The 12,503-nt window shown below is 38.7% G+C and overlaps 2 protein-coding genes across 2 annotated transcripts; one reads left to right on the top strand and one right to left on the bottom strand.

The window, feature by feature from the left end:
• Positions 1-593: 593 nt before the first annotated feature.
• On the top strand, positions 594-7,441 carry mpi (mannose phosphate isomerase). The gene is made up of 8 exons (XM_044036694.1): positions 594-634; positions 1,859-1,986; positions 2,695-2,895; positions 3,143-3,284; positions 3,499-3,678; positions 4,177-4,350; positions 4,770-4,978; positions 6,804-7,441. The coding sequence occupies exons 1-8, from the start codon at positions 619-621 to the stop codon at positions 7,020-7,022; spliced, it is 1,269 nt and encodes a 422-aa protein (XP_043892629.1). The 5' UTR covers positions 594-618; the 3' UTR covers positions 7,023-7,441.
• A 1,583-nt stretch (positions 7,442-9,024) lies between these two features.
• Positions 9,025-12,013, bottom strand: LOC122776254 (protein PML-like). Its single transcript, XM_044036695.1, has 2 exons — positions 11,773-12,013; positions 9,025-10,927 (listed from the first exon to the last, which is right to left on the bottom strand). Exons 1-2 carry the CDS (start codon positions 11,837-11,839, stop codon positions 10,266-10,268), a joined length of 729 nt encoding a protein of 242 aa, XP_043892630.1. The 5' UTR covers positions 11,840-12,013; the 3' UTR covers positions 9,025-10,265.
• Positions 12,014-12,503: the final 490 nt, after the last annotated feature.

Raw genomic sequence — 12,503 nt, 5'->3', positions numbered from 1 at the left:
AAAGAAATTCACCGCAATTAAATTACTGCAAGTGCTTTATCATGATGAGTGATGATCTTGCATATTGTGTTGTCATTTTTAATAGTACACAATCAGAAATACTTATTAATACCAATACTGATTATTACAGCTACTCCAACCAAGAAGAGAAAATAACTAACATGTATAATAATATTATTATATATGAAAAGTACAAATATACAGTATACAAACAGTATAAGAAAAGTAATTTCACGCAATTACATCACAAGTATGCACAAAAATTAGATTATCAATTTTAATAGCCCAATCAATCAATCAGACTTTATTTATAATGCACGTTTCATACAAATAGAAATTGTAGAACATAAGTGCTTACATGATAAAAACCAACCCCAACGTGTATTATTATTATTATTATTATTATTATTATTATCAATAATAATAATAATAATAATCTACTGCATATTTATTGTTATTTTCCTGGTTAAAATACATTTATAAAATCATAATAATAATAAAAAAAGGTTTTGCTTGGTGAATTCTATTTTTGTGGACGTGACATTTGAGAGAAGTGGGAACAGTTGGGAGAGTTGTGACGTCATCTACGGTCTGGGTCTGACAGCCGACGTCGCAGCAATGGAGGAAGTGAGAGGTGAGTGAGAATTTCTCCTTCACAGCGGTGTCAAATCATGTGTTTCATCGATGTGCCTTCATCTATCTTGGGTTTTATTTACGTGACACTACATGTTAGCGACGTTTCTAACGCGATGACTGCGAAGAGAAATGTTGTTGTCGCGAGCATCCACGTACGGCTTTATCTCAGCCGGTTGTTGGCTTAATGCGAAGCGGATACATTGGGAGAAGTAACATGTAGCTTACTGGCATTTCGACCACATATACCATTATGTGTAGCTAAGAACGTCTTTAAATGTACTTGAATTCAAGTAAAGTGATGGACAAACTCGCAAACGTGAACCCGGTTATTGTGTGCGTGTTTCTGTCAATGGACAATGCATAGTTAGCTTTGTATTACAGTAGGTGTACACGTGATCTACGATACCAGCAATATCACGATACAACGATATATATATACACTGTATGTATATATGTATATATATATATATGTATATATATATATATATACATATGTATATATATATGTATGTATACATATATACATATCTGTATATATATATTACTAATAATATGTATTTATTATGTAAAATGAATCCTTGCCTCAGAAAACAAACATAAAATAACTCATTATCGATATTTTCCCTGGCGTATCGATTATCGTATTGCACGAGGAAGGACGATATATCGCCAAATCAATATTTTAAGCCACCCCCATATACTACAGTGCATCCCTGGTGGAATCTGTATATCACATACAGTATATTTAACCAGATAGATTAATAGGTTGTTTTCCCTGTCCCTGGTATACAAAGCTGGTCATGTAACTATAAACTTACAGTACATTAGGCATGGGGCATTATTAAATTGTCAAAAAAGGGATTCATAATAATGTTGTCATAATCGTAAAACAAATGCTTTAATATAGTTCTTTAGACTTACTGTAATGTTACAAAAACATGTAACTGACATTTGAAAAGATGATATTACAAAAACATTACAATATGCTGATTAGTCAGTGAAAAAACAGTATGTATATGCAGTATGTTGGATTTTGGTAAAGTTGAATACTGCAGGTGTACATCACTCACTTCCAATGAGAACTTATGGAAGACTTCATTTATCATAAAAACTCAAAATGTGTTTAGTGTGTCCATGACCAACACAGTTATAACACTGTTCTTCATTTCATATCTGAAATAGTTGCTTCGATTTAACCCTTTAAAACCTGTTTCCTCTACAGTGTTTCCCCTGACCTGTGCTGTGCAAAACTATGCATGGGGTAAACATGGGCTGGACAGCGAGGTGGCTAAACTGGTCGTAGGTGGAGACCCACTAGCTGTCATAGAGGATGGCAAGCCTTATGCTGAGGTAAGGTACTGGTTTAAAGAAATTGGACATTCATCAAGATGCCTAATATTAAGAAATGGTGTATCTAAGATCACTGTAGATCAGTAAGTAAACTGAGTAAATGTAAACTAAACTTATCCAGGGTTTTCTAAATCATCACTGAAAGTACCTGAAATGATTGAAATGTGTTTGTGTTTCTCAGTGTCTCACTTGAGAGGCTTTGTCTCATAACCAAGTCTTTATTTATTTAGCCGCACCAGTGCTGCACAGTTTGTCTTATAGGTCATTCAACCAGGTTACATCAGCAGTGGTGACATTTTCATGAAACATGAGACATTACTGTCACATTTCATATGGGTGGCCATGTTGATTTTCATGGTTATCTATAGAAGGTGGTAGTGGAGGCCTATGTGTGACATGTTGAGGGGGAGTACAGCTCTGTGAGCGATGGGCGGATGAGCTCCACTCACATGCTCTGGTAGTGACACCGACTATGTTTATGAGGACACTAATAATCTGACTGTTAATATAATATAATTCTGAATAAGACAGTATTTTATTTTGCTCATAAAATACAGTGCTTAACAAATGTACTAGACCACACCTGCCCTAAATGGACAGCATTGGTAATTATCTAAATATTCCAAAAAATCTAAAAACAGGTTTTTAGGTTTTAAACTGATTATTGGTTGTAACTTGTTAACTTGAAAGCAATGTTGTCTGTTCCAGTTGTGGATGGGTGCCCACCCAAAAGGTGACGCCCAGATAAAAGACAACAGGATCGCACAGACCACGCTGGGCCAGTGGATCGCCCACTTCCCTGCCTGCCTGGGCTCCAAAGTTAAAGACACTTTCCAGGGTCAGCTGCCCTTCCTCTTCAAAGTCCTCTCTGTCAATACAGCTCTGTCCATACAGGCCCATCCTAACAGGGTGAGTTCACAAACACGCACCTACACCACACTGTTCCCTATCTGCAGTTGATTAGCGGAGACTGTACAGCGTATATTTTTAGAGAGAATCACACACACTTTCATCAGTGTTCCATATTCAGTTTCCTATTAATATTTAATTTAAAGATGAACAATAGACATGCTGAATATAAAGTTTGTTACAGTATTTAGCTCTGCTGGTTTGGGCTATGTAACCACTCACCTGTCATTCATTATGTTTTCCACAGGAGTTAGCTGCTCGTCTCCATGCTCACTTTCCGGAGTACTATCCAGACAACAACCACAAGCCAGAGATGGCCATTGCCCTCACCCCCTTCCAGGGCCTCTGTGGCTTCAGACCAGTGGAGGAGATCCTGGAGTTCCTTAAATGTGAGTCCCAAAGTTCCATTGGAGGCTTGTGGATTTGTAGACTAATTTTAGGCAGCAACTGGAGGAGCAAGGGCAAAAAAAAGATAAGACTTTTGGTGTAAACAGTACTATACTGTATATGCATCTATAGTACATTAAATACAATTGATGGAATTTGAAGTAAAGTACCCTTGGTAAAAGCTTAACCTTGTGCATTTGTGTGGAAATCCATCAGGTGTCCCAGAGTTCCATGCTCTGGTGGGCAAGGAGGCGGTGGAGGAGCTGCAGTGCAGCGTGGGAGATGCAGTTCGTATAAGCCAGGCACTGAAGAAGTGCTTCACCAGGATGATGAACTGTGAGAAGAAGGTGTTTGTAGACCAGCTCAACATGCTGGTGAAGAGAGTCACTGAGGAGGGTGAGGACACAGAAGAAACAAGTCTAATTTAGCAGAGAACTAATGTGAAATACTTGGTTAAAACTATCTAAGTGCTGACTCAGCACACACACACACACTATGAAGCACTACAAACGTTTTCATCCTTTATTCATCCTTTGAGCAACATGCATTTTTGCACTTAAATATCCTTATCATACATTATTTAAGAAATTTGGGATTTGGCCTGAGTCGCTGCTTCATGTTGACTTTTGGATTTGATGATTGCTCAGTGTGTAGCAATATTTGATCATAGAGTCTTGTGCCTGATGCAGTGCATGTGCAGAGTATTCACCATTTGAAAATGGACTAACATCCACAAAGGCTATAATATTGAAAAGATATTTCAACATTATAGCCCAAAATCTGAAAGTGTCGTAGAAGGGCTTTACAAAGTGTACAGGATATTATCCTTGTAATCGTAAACTCTTACTTCTAAGGAGGAAAAAAGTCACACTCATGGATGTTTGTCTTGTGCAGTTGCAGCGGGAAAGGACACATCGAGCAGCAACGGTGACCTGTTGCTCCGTCTCCACTCTCAGTATCCTGGTGACATTGGCTGCTTTTCCATCTATTTCCTCAACAACATGGTCCTGGATCCTGGTCAGGCCATGTTCCTGGGAGCCAACGAGCCTCATGCATACCTTTATGGAGGTCAGCGAGTACTATATGTTTATATAGTGTTGTAGTATATTTATAGTATTATATTTATAGTATATTTTTGTTGTCTGCCAAGTCCAGGAAAAAACAAAAACCAGATTGGTTCTTTGTCTCAGTCACATGACATATGTATACGTAGATTTGTTTTAAGAAATAGGCTCAATTATGTTTTTTTTTCTCCATGTCTATTATCAGATATTGAAATATGGTTTTATGTAACCTTCTTTTTTAAACAGTTAATAATGCAATCACATCAAGGATTTCAGAAATCAAACATATTTGACTGAAGAAACTCTGAAATCAGCATTCTTTGTTCATCCAATTGTAAAAGTACATCAGAAAAAACCCTAACCCTAACCCTGACTCACCACTTGGCTTATTTGAAACCTCCCTTTTCTATCTTTTCCATGTAGACTGCATCGAGTGTATGGCCTGCTCAGACAACACAGTGAGGGCCGGTCTCACGCCAAAATACATCGATGTGAACACGCTGTGTGAAATGCTCAACTACAGCCCTGCGCCTGCCAGCTCCAAAATCTTCCCATGTGTCCAGGACCCTTCAGACCCGTGTGTGGAGCTCTACGACCCACCAGTGCCAGACTTCAGTGTGATGAGGATACAGGTGAGCGAGGATTCAAAAAGTAAAGGCCACCAGTTGCAGCAGCATTTCAGATAAAGAAAATATATCAATAAAGAAACCAAGCTTGGTGGCTTCAAATAAGCTCTAGTGTGGAGGGTCTCTCTCTAAAACACTACTAGTGTAGCTACAACCCCAAGTAGAGCAAACAGAATGTCATTGTTGTTGAGATTTTGATTATCAGGTGAGAGGAGCATTGTTGGAGTCTCTGAAGTCTGTGATGAGTTAAGCGAGAATTAAGACAACGCTGAATATGAAGTTCTCTCATTCTGCCAGTGAAGGTACTGTATATGACTCCTTAGCTTAGAGGAAAGGCTACAGGTCAAGATGTCTGGCGCATGCCTCTGCTGATACCTAGAGACAACCTTGGGGAGGACTGCATTCCACTGTATTATCCACCCTTTACCTCAGATGTAGGAGCAACAATTGACTTTATGGGAGCCAAGGTTGCACAGAGGCCTTATTGTAAGAATATGTGATTTGTGAGTCACCGCTGGTCTTTGAGTTTTAGGGATTGTATCTACGAATGTGTAAGTTGATCATGTAAAAAAAGGCCAAATAATAGTTTTCCCCTACAGACATGAGCAGTGAATCAAAGACACACACGTTATCTTTCTTGATAGTTTCTCAGCAGTTTTGATCTACAGCTCATAACAAGCCGCTGCCACAAAGGATATTTTATTTATAGGTTTAATGCTAATCTACAAAATCTATCACTGGGTGGTTATTTCACCAGAGCAGTGGAAGGAAGCCTCGGAGGGTGTGCACTCTGCCTCAAAATGCGCCCGGCACGGCGTAATTCAATTTAAAGTTCTGCATTGGCTTCATCTCTCAGAAGCTAAACTAAAAAAAAAACGCTAAAATGAACCCAGATGTAGAGCTGACTTGCAGCCGCTGCAGGCTTTCACCTGCTTCTCTAGTACATACATTCTGGCACTGTCCTAGCTCGTCCGCTTACTACAACTCCATATTCAATACATTTTCCGTTTGACAATTCGACCAGATCATTTAATTGCAATTTTTGTGATAGCAGCAGGTGTAAACAATAAGAACTTATCCAACTAAACTCACTCTGCTGATGCGGGATGTGATGCAGCATATCAAACTTGAGAAATTGATGCATGGCTCCGCGGCCACATTCGTGAAAATCTGGCAACCATTTATAGACTATATCAGAGCCAAGCTCTTAACTCCCACACCAAGGAACAGTGTTTCTGTTCCTGACCCTCTTGTTTTCATTTATTTTACATATGTTTTTCTCTATTAAGCCCACCTCAATAGAATACTATTCTGATTGAGGCTTCTCTTTTTTACTTTATTTTTTAACCTATGTTCTATTTTACTTTGTTGATGTTTTGTACCTTTTGCTGAAGGAAAGAAGTTGTTTATGTTTTGGGCAAAAAGAAATCTGATAAAAATCTAAAAGGAAGACACATTTCCTGCTGCAGCTCTGTGACACACACATATTGGTTGTTCTATGAGGATTAGGAGTTACTTTTTCGTAGGTGGTTCTGGACATTTTCAGCCAATGAGGCTAGCAGTTGCATTAGACTTTCTCCTCTCTTCGCTTCAGCCTTCCCTGTCATTTGTGACATAAAACGGATGACATCACCAGATGACATGAAAACAAAACACTTGTGTGAAATCTCAATACTGGTTTGAATTTAACATTTTGACATTGATTTCTATGTATGAGTTAAGTGCCACAGCTTTAAATGTTTTATAATTAAAACATCCACACGTTTGTGCTCACCAGACCATCTTTCATATACAAACATGCTCACCTTGTTTTATTCTGCCCTTCCTCCAGGTACCGGCGTCGGTGAAGCAGTACACCATGGCTCCTGTTGACAGTGCCAGCATCCTCCTGGTCATTGAAGGCGATGCCGTGGCGACCTCCGTCGCTGCCCTATCTGATGTCACCCTGAGGCGGGGTACTGTCCTGTTTGTCTCGGCCAATGAGAGTGTCTCTCTGCATATCACCTCCTCGTCAGGCATGAACATGTTTCGTGCCTGCTGCCTCCTGTAGTTGTGAGTCTGTGGCTGTGTGTAAAATGTCATACTACCTGTTTATTCCTTCTCTGGTTTGACTCACTCTTTAGTGGGTAGTGTATTAGAGGGCAGTGTCGGCGCCCATCTGTGCCTGCTGTTCCACCCTTACCTAAACTGTGTGTGTGGACTGGTGTGTGTCAACCCCTTTATACCAGCAGCAGTGTGCTCGAAATCCAGCAACTCAACAGTTTTGCTGTCTTTTTAACTGATTCCATCCAGTTTAACAGTTGTCGTGCAAGTACATCACATCCTCTACAGATCGTCACAAATCAAATTCTACTTCGGTGCTCACGAATGCTGGACAAAGAAGCATACCATAAAATGTAATGTTGGGTAAAACAAAATCTGATGCTGTCCAGTACAATATTGCAATAAATCCTTCCTTCATGAAGGTCATAACACTGTTTTTTTTTTTTTTAAACCTTTCAGAGAGGTATTTGTTTTGACATTCATGGTCACTGGAAATCTGTGCTGCTGTTAAAATGTATTGCGTTATACCGAGAAATGCTGCTGAGAATGTGATAAAAACACCTGTTAGTAAAAATAATTAATACACTGAACAATTGACAAATATAAGTCCTTGTCAGTAGGCAAACGACATCTGTTGCAGAGGGTCACATGTTTGTGACTGAAATTTTAAGAACTACAAATAAGAACTTTTGGTGAGGTCACTTTTTTAATGGAAGCCCTTTTAGTGGTCCAATTTTACTCTTTGCTCTAAGTACACATACAGCTGTACATGACTACTTTCCCCTTGCAATGCTTGTGTAAAGGTAACACCCACTGACAACGACTTATTAGAAAAGCAGAGTAGGGGATATGTTTACAGTGGTGCAGTGCACGCCACAACTTTATACAACTACAGTACTATGTTTATAACTGAGCATGTCTGGTTACTGCCCCCAAGTTTTTTCATTTTAACTAAAGCTTGAATAAATATATCTCCACTTTTGGAGGAAATACATTAATAAATCAACAGATGAGAGCATATTATGCAATACTACTGAAATACCTGTGCATGTTTTATTTAGAGCAGTAATACCGGAGAGGACTGTAATCATTTTACAAGCCACACAGTGACAGTAAGGTCAATTAAGTTGCTGAGTAGTACTGCGTTTCAATTTTACCACTGCATGTTTGGAAACTCCTTAAAGTGGTGAACCTAAAAAACACAAGGGAAGAAACTAAGAAGGGGCATCTAGCTTGGAGCGTCTAATGAAGCATGACTAAAAGGGAATCAGAAATGCATATTGATGAAAACTTATCTCTTCTATATGAATTAAAAATGCACTATTGCTGCTTGTTTTACTCTTTGCTCTAACAATCTGACCCAAGCCCGTTATCACGTTTGGTACATTTGTTCCAACAAAAATGCTGCATTTCATTTTATATTACTGAAACAAATACTCACAAACTGTATTTCCAAGCCAAAACTTTGTATGTGTCGTGAGTTGTATTGATGTGTCAATGAGACATTACAGAAGTGGAAAATTTCCCTGAACTAACTGTATAAAGGTTTCACCTGTACATTATCAGTATGTAAGTGGTTTATCCTCACCATATCATCTTGTGTGTCGACCACTTCCCTACACATTGGTACTATACTTAACTTTAACTAGAATACTTCAGCATGATGTAAACATTTGCATAATATTCCCTGTTCACACCAGGGTTGACCAGAATTCAATCATGAAGCCATGGATTTTCCTGTTTGTTTTAATAACTTGTGTTTTAGAATGAATGCTTTATCAGCCTGCCAACCTGCAAGTGATATATTAATATCTCTCTTTATAGTTTGAACTAAGTTAATGACCAGCGTATGGAGTCAGTCCTACACAAGATTTTACCTACTTTTTGACCATGTTACTGATGGGGGTGGAGCTCCAAGCTGCTCCCCTTTATAAATGCACCTAACCTGCACTTTTTTGTTTGTACTGTGATATTAACAGTTAAAATAATCCCAAACCCATCTCTTTAAACAAATTTTAACTTTTAATTCACCACATATTTCTCAGACTTTGCACAGTGGTTATTATAAAGGTATTGTTGGATTTACCCCATGTAACACATCCTTCAAATGCACACAAATAAGAAGGCCATGGTGTTTAAGTTTGACTAATTCTTGGAGTGAGGGCATGGTTTAGCATTTTTGAATATGGTGATGCTGTAGCATGGTACCACAGTGGACATGAATGTAAAACTGGTTTAATAAAAGTTTGTTCCGTTACTTGACTGTACTGTTTGCTCTTTTATTTTGTCCTGTTGTTCAAACCATTATGGGCATCGTCTATGACATTTACTGAATCATTTCGATGGTTTTATTGCGCAAAAATCTGCTTGAGATTAGTCTTGTTCTTAAATACACGTAGCACAAATAAAAATATCTACTAATGACCATCAATACAAGTGCATAATTATTGAATTGTTAATTTTATGATCGATTTCACAGCTCTGAGGTATTTAACCGACAGTTTAATCAAATAATCTGCATACCTATAATGGTAAAATGTTCTTGTTGATATAAAGTCATATCAATATGTATGTATAAATACAAACTGTAGTTGTGAAGCACTCATGCGCAATTGAGAGTTAAATATGGGACAATACAAATATGTTTATTAGCTATTTTATTTACCTCAAATAAAAATGTGCAGATCTATATATACAGTATATACAGCAAGTGTAACAGATTCACAGTGGTGGTCTCTTATTTCCATAACTCGTTAAAAGGTGTCGATCTGATATTTACAGACTTCAAATAAGCAAGGTCAAGGAGAATTTTAGGCTCAAGTGTAAAGGCTTCACGTAGGTTGATAGATCTCATTTGTTTATGGTATTTTATGGTAAAAGTCTTGGTCTGATAACTTATTGATGGAAACTATAATCACCGGTCACTTTGTTAAGTACATCTTTTCAACTACATGTTAACACAAATATCCATCATTCAATAACATGGCAGCATCTCTTAAGGTCAAAACTGAGCATCAAAATAGGGGAAGAAAAGGTGATTAAACTGACTTTGAACATGGCAGCGTTATTGGTGACAGGTGGGCTGGTCTGAGGTTTTCCAGAAACTGCTGATGTACTCAGAATTTCGCACACAACCATCTCTAGGTTTTACAGAGAATGGTCTGGTTTGAGAAGACAGAAAGACAACAGTTACTTAACTTACCCCTTGTAACAATCAAGAAACACAGAAGATTATTTTTGATTCTGAGTTCTAATTATTATCCTCTGCTTTGTCTTCTGTGACCTTTATCGTCTGTGGGAAATGCCCCAACAGTGGGTGGTGTCCTGACGTCATACTGGGGAGGTTAGCTTTGGCAACTGCCGCAGCTGGCTTGTTTTTCATTGTGTCCGGAGTAAACATGTGCCTCCAAACTAACTCCTGTGTGGGCTGTAGCACAGTATAAAGAGCCTGCAATGCCCGCACATCCTCCAAAGCATCATGGGCCTTGTAGTTCACATCCAATAGCTCCTTCACCAGATTCTCCTGTCGAAAACTCTGGAGGCAGCGGTCCTTCAGCATCTCACGGGCAAGTGGTAGAGTGTCAACACAGCCCGAGATGGATGACTCAAACTCTGCTCTGAGGTCCAGTTCATCCAGAGCCCGGTACAGCAAGCGACAGTCGAAGCGACGAATGTTGTGGCCAATGAGAAGTGGGCGCCTGAGCATTTGAAGGAAAGCTATGAAGGAAACAAGGACCTCCCGCAGAGAGTTGGTGAGGACAAGCTGGCGATGGAGGTACAGCCTCTGTCTGCGAACCCTGAAACCAGTCACTTTGGCTGCTCCTTGCTGCATTCGAGAACGAGGAATGACATAGAGGTTGAGTGAGTGACCTCCGCTCACTGCAGCCAGCTGGATGATGTCACAACTCTGACCTGATCACACAAAACTGATCTTCAGAGAATTTTTCCGTGGACACATTATATATTTCAGCAATCTAAGGAGTAGTGTTTTTATTTGGAGTACCAGAATTTTTGAGGGGGCACTGAGGTGTTAAGCTTTATCAACAAATCCATTCCATTAATCCCTAATATTGAGCAACTCCAACATATTTACAAAAGAAATTAAGATAATGTTCACATTTAAGAAGCTTAAACAAATGGAAATCTTGTTTTAATCATGAAAAAAGCTTCAAACCGATTATCAAAATAGTTGTCGATTAATTTAGTAATCGATTAATAACCGATTAATCGTTTCAGCTCTACAGTTCACTGCTGTCCAGCTTTACTAGCATAGCTGTTATGCTCCTGCCATCCCACAGCCAGTCCAGATGTAAAACACTCTGTGGCCTCCTTTACACCAGGGCATTAAAATACATTTTATGTGATCGGATTGCAATCAGATAGCGCCTGTCACCACAGACACTAACACAGAGAGTGTGAAACTGAAGTTATGTACCACAGCTTTAAGATAATATCAGTGCATTTTCAAAAGTCTGCAGTTAATAGTCAAAGTGAAACCAAGGACTTAACTGTGCTTTGTCACCTATAGGTTTTTACTTTGTAGAGTTATCACTTATTCACTGAACGGAGCATTTAGTGTACAAATCAAACAGACTAGCATGGGCGTGTTCAGCGTATTGTAAATAAAAAACTAAAATCATCAAATATCCCAGTTAAAGTGTAAGACTCTTAATGCTGGTGTGACGAATACATGTGAAAACTTCACAAAACAACCGCCGAGTGTCAGTTACACAGCAGCGAATAACAAGTTACCTTACCCAGTCCTGTCGTCTCCAGGTCGAAGAAAACCAGAGACCGTCCAGACTGTTCCGCTACTCCCGACATCACGCAGCGACTCCCGCAGTGTGTGAAAACCGAGACGTCGACACTTTATGAACTCTGAGTTGTTTATAGACTAGTAATGTGTGTATTTAGCTACATAACGGCGCAAGGCGTAAAGGTTTGGGACGCGTAGTTTTATTCACTCGATCCCATCACGGACACTTTCCCTCCACGATTTCAAACACGGACCCGGAAATTCATTAGTTTCAAAATAAAGGTTCAGACAACAATCAGACTAGGGGTCTCAATCTCAATCAGACTAGGGGCCTCAAGGCCAGTGAAATTATATGCTGGTCAGGAGAGGCATAGTTAATGATTAGAAATGATGTAATTATGTATTGATAATGCATAATGACAAATGTTTACAATGACAATGCACACCATTTCAAAGTAAAAGTGTTTGTAAAAATATTTTTTGATTTTGATTATGTAAATAACAATAATAAAAACATTAAATCAAAAAAATATGTAAATAATCAAAGCTTGTATAAATGAAATGTCGAATTTAAATTTGAAGGCGATAATAAAAAATATAACCTGATGTATTATTATTGTCATAAAAATATTGCTAACTGTTGGGTCAGTCTGAGCCAGTTTTCATTGTATTAATAAGTGTTGGACTGGGAAGCTGTGAGTTTGAGACCCCTGATTTAGACTATGACCACAT

The sequence above is a fragment of the Solea senegalensis genome, linkage group LG10 (genome assembly GCF_019176455.1).
Source record: "Solea senegalensis isolate Sse05_10M linkage group LG10, IFAPA_SoseM_1, whole genome shotgun sequence".
Lineage (NCBI taxonomy): Eukaryota > Metazoa > Chordata > Actinopteri > Pleuronectiformes > Soleidae > Solea > Solea senegalensis.
Note: the sequence above shows the minus strand (reverse complement) of the source record. Positions and strands in the feature narration are given on the sequence as shown.

What these genes read in the sequence shown, in the direction of transcription:
- LOC122776254 (XM_044036695.1), bottom strand. Translation starts at nt 11,839, where the DNA reads ATGTCGGGAGTAGCGGAACAGTCTGGACGGTCTCTGGTTTTCTTCGAC. An exon ending in CCTGGAGACGACAGGACTGG is followed by an intron (nt 10,928 to 11,772) that starts GTAAGGTAACTT and finishes TTGTGTGATCAG; the next exon opens with GTCAGAGTTGTGACATCATC.
- mpi (XM_044036694.1), top strand. An exon ending in ATGGCAAGCCTTATGCTGAG is followed by an intron (nt 1,987 to 2,694) that starts GTAAGGTACTGG and finishes TGTCTGTTCCAG; the next exon opens with TTGTGGATGGGTGCCCACCC. An exon ending in GATCCTGGAGTTCCTTAAAT is followed by an intron (nt 3,285 to 3,498) that starts GTGAGTCCCAAA and finishes GAAATCCATCAG; the next exon opens with GTGTCCCAGAGTTCCATGCT.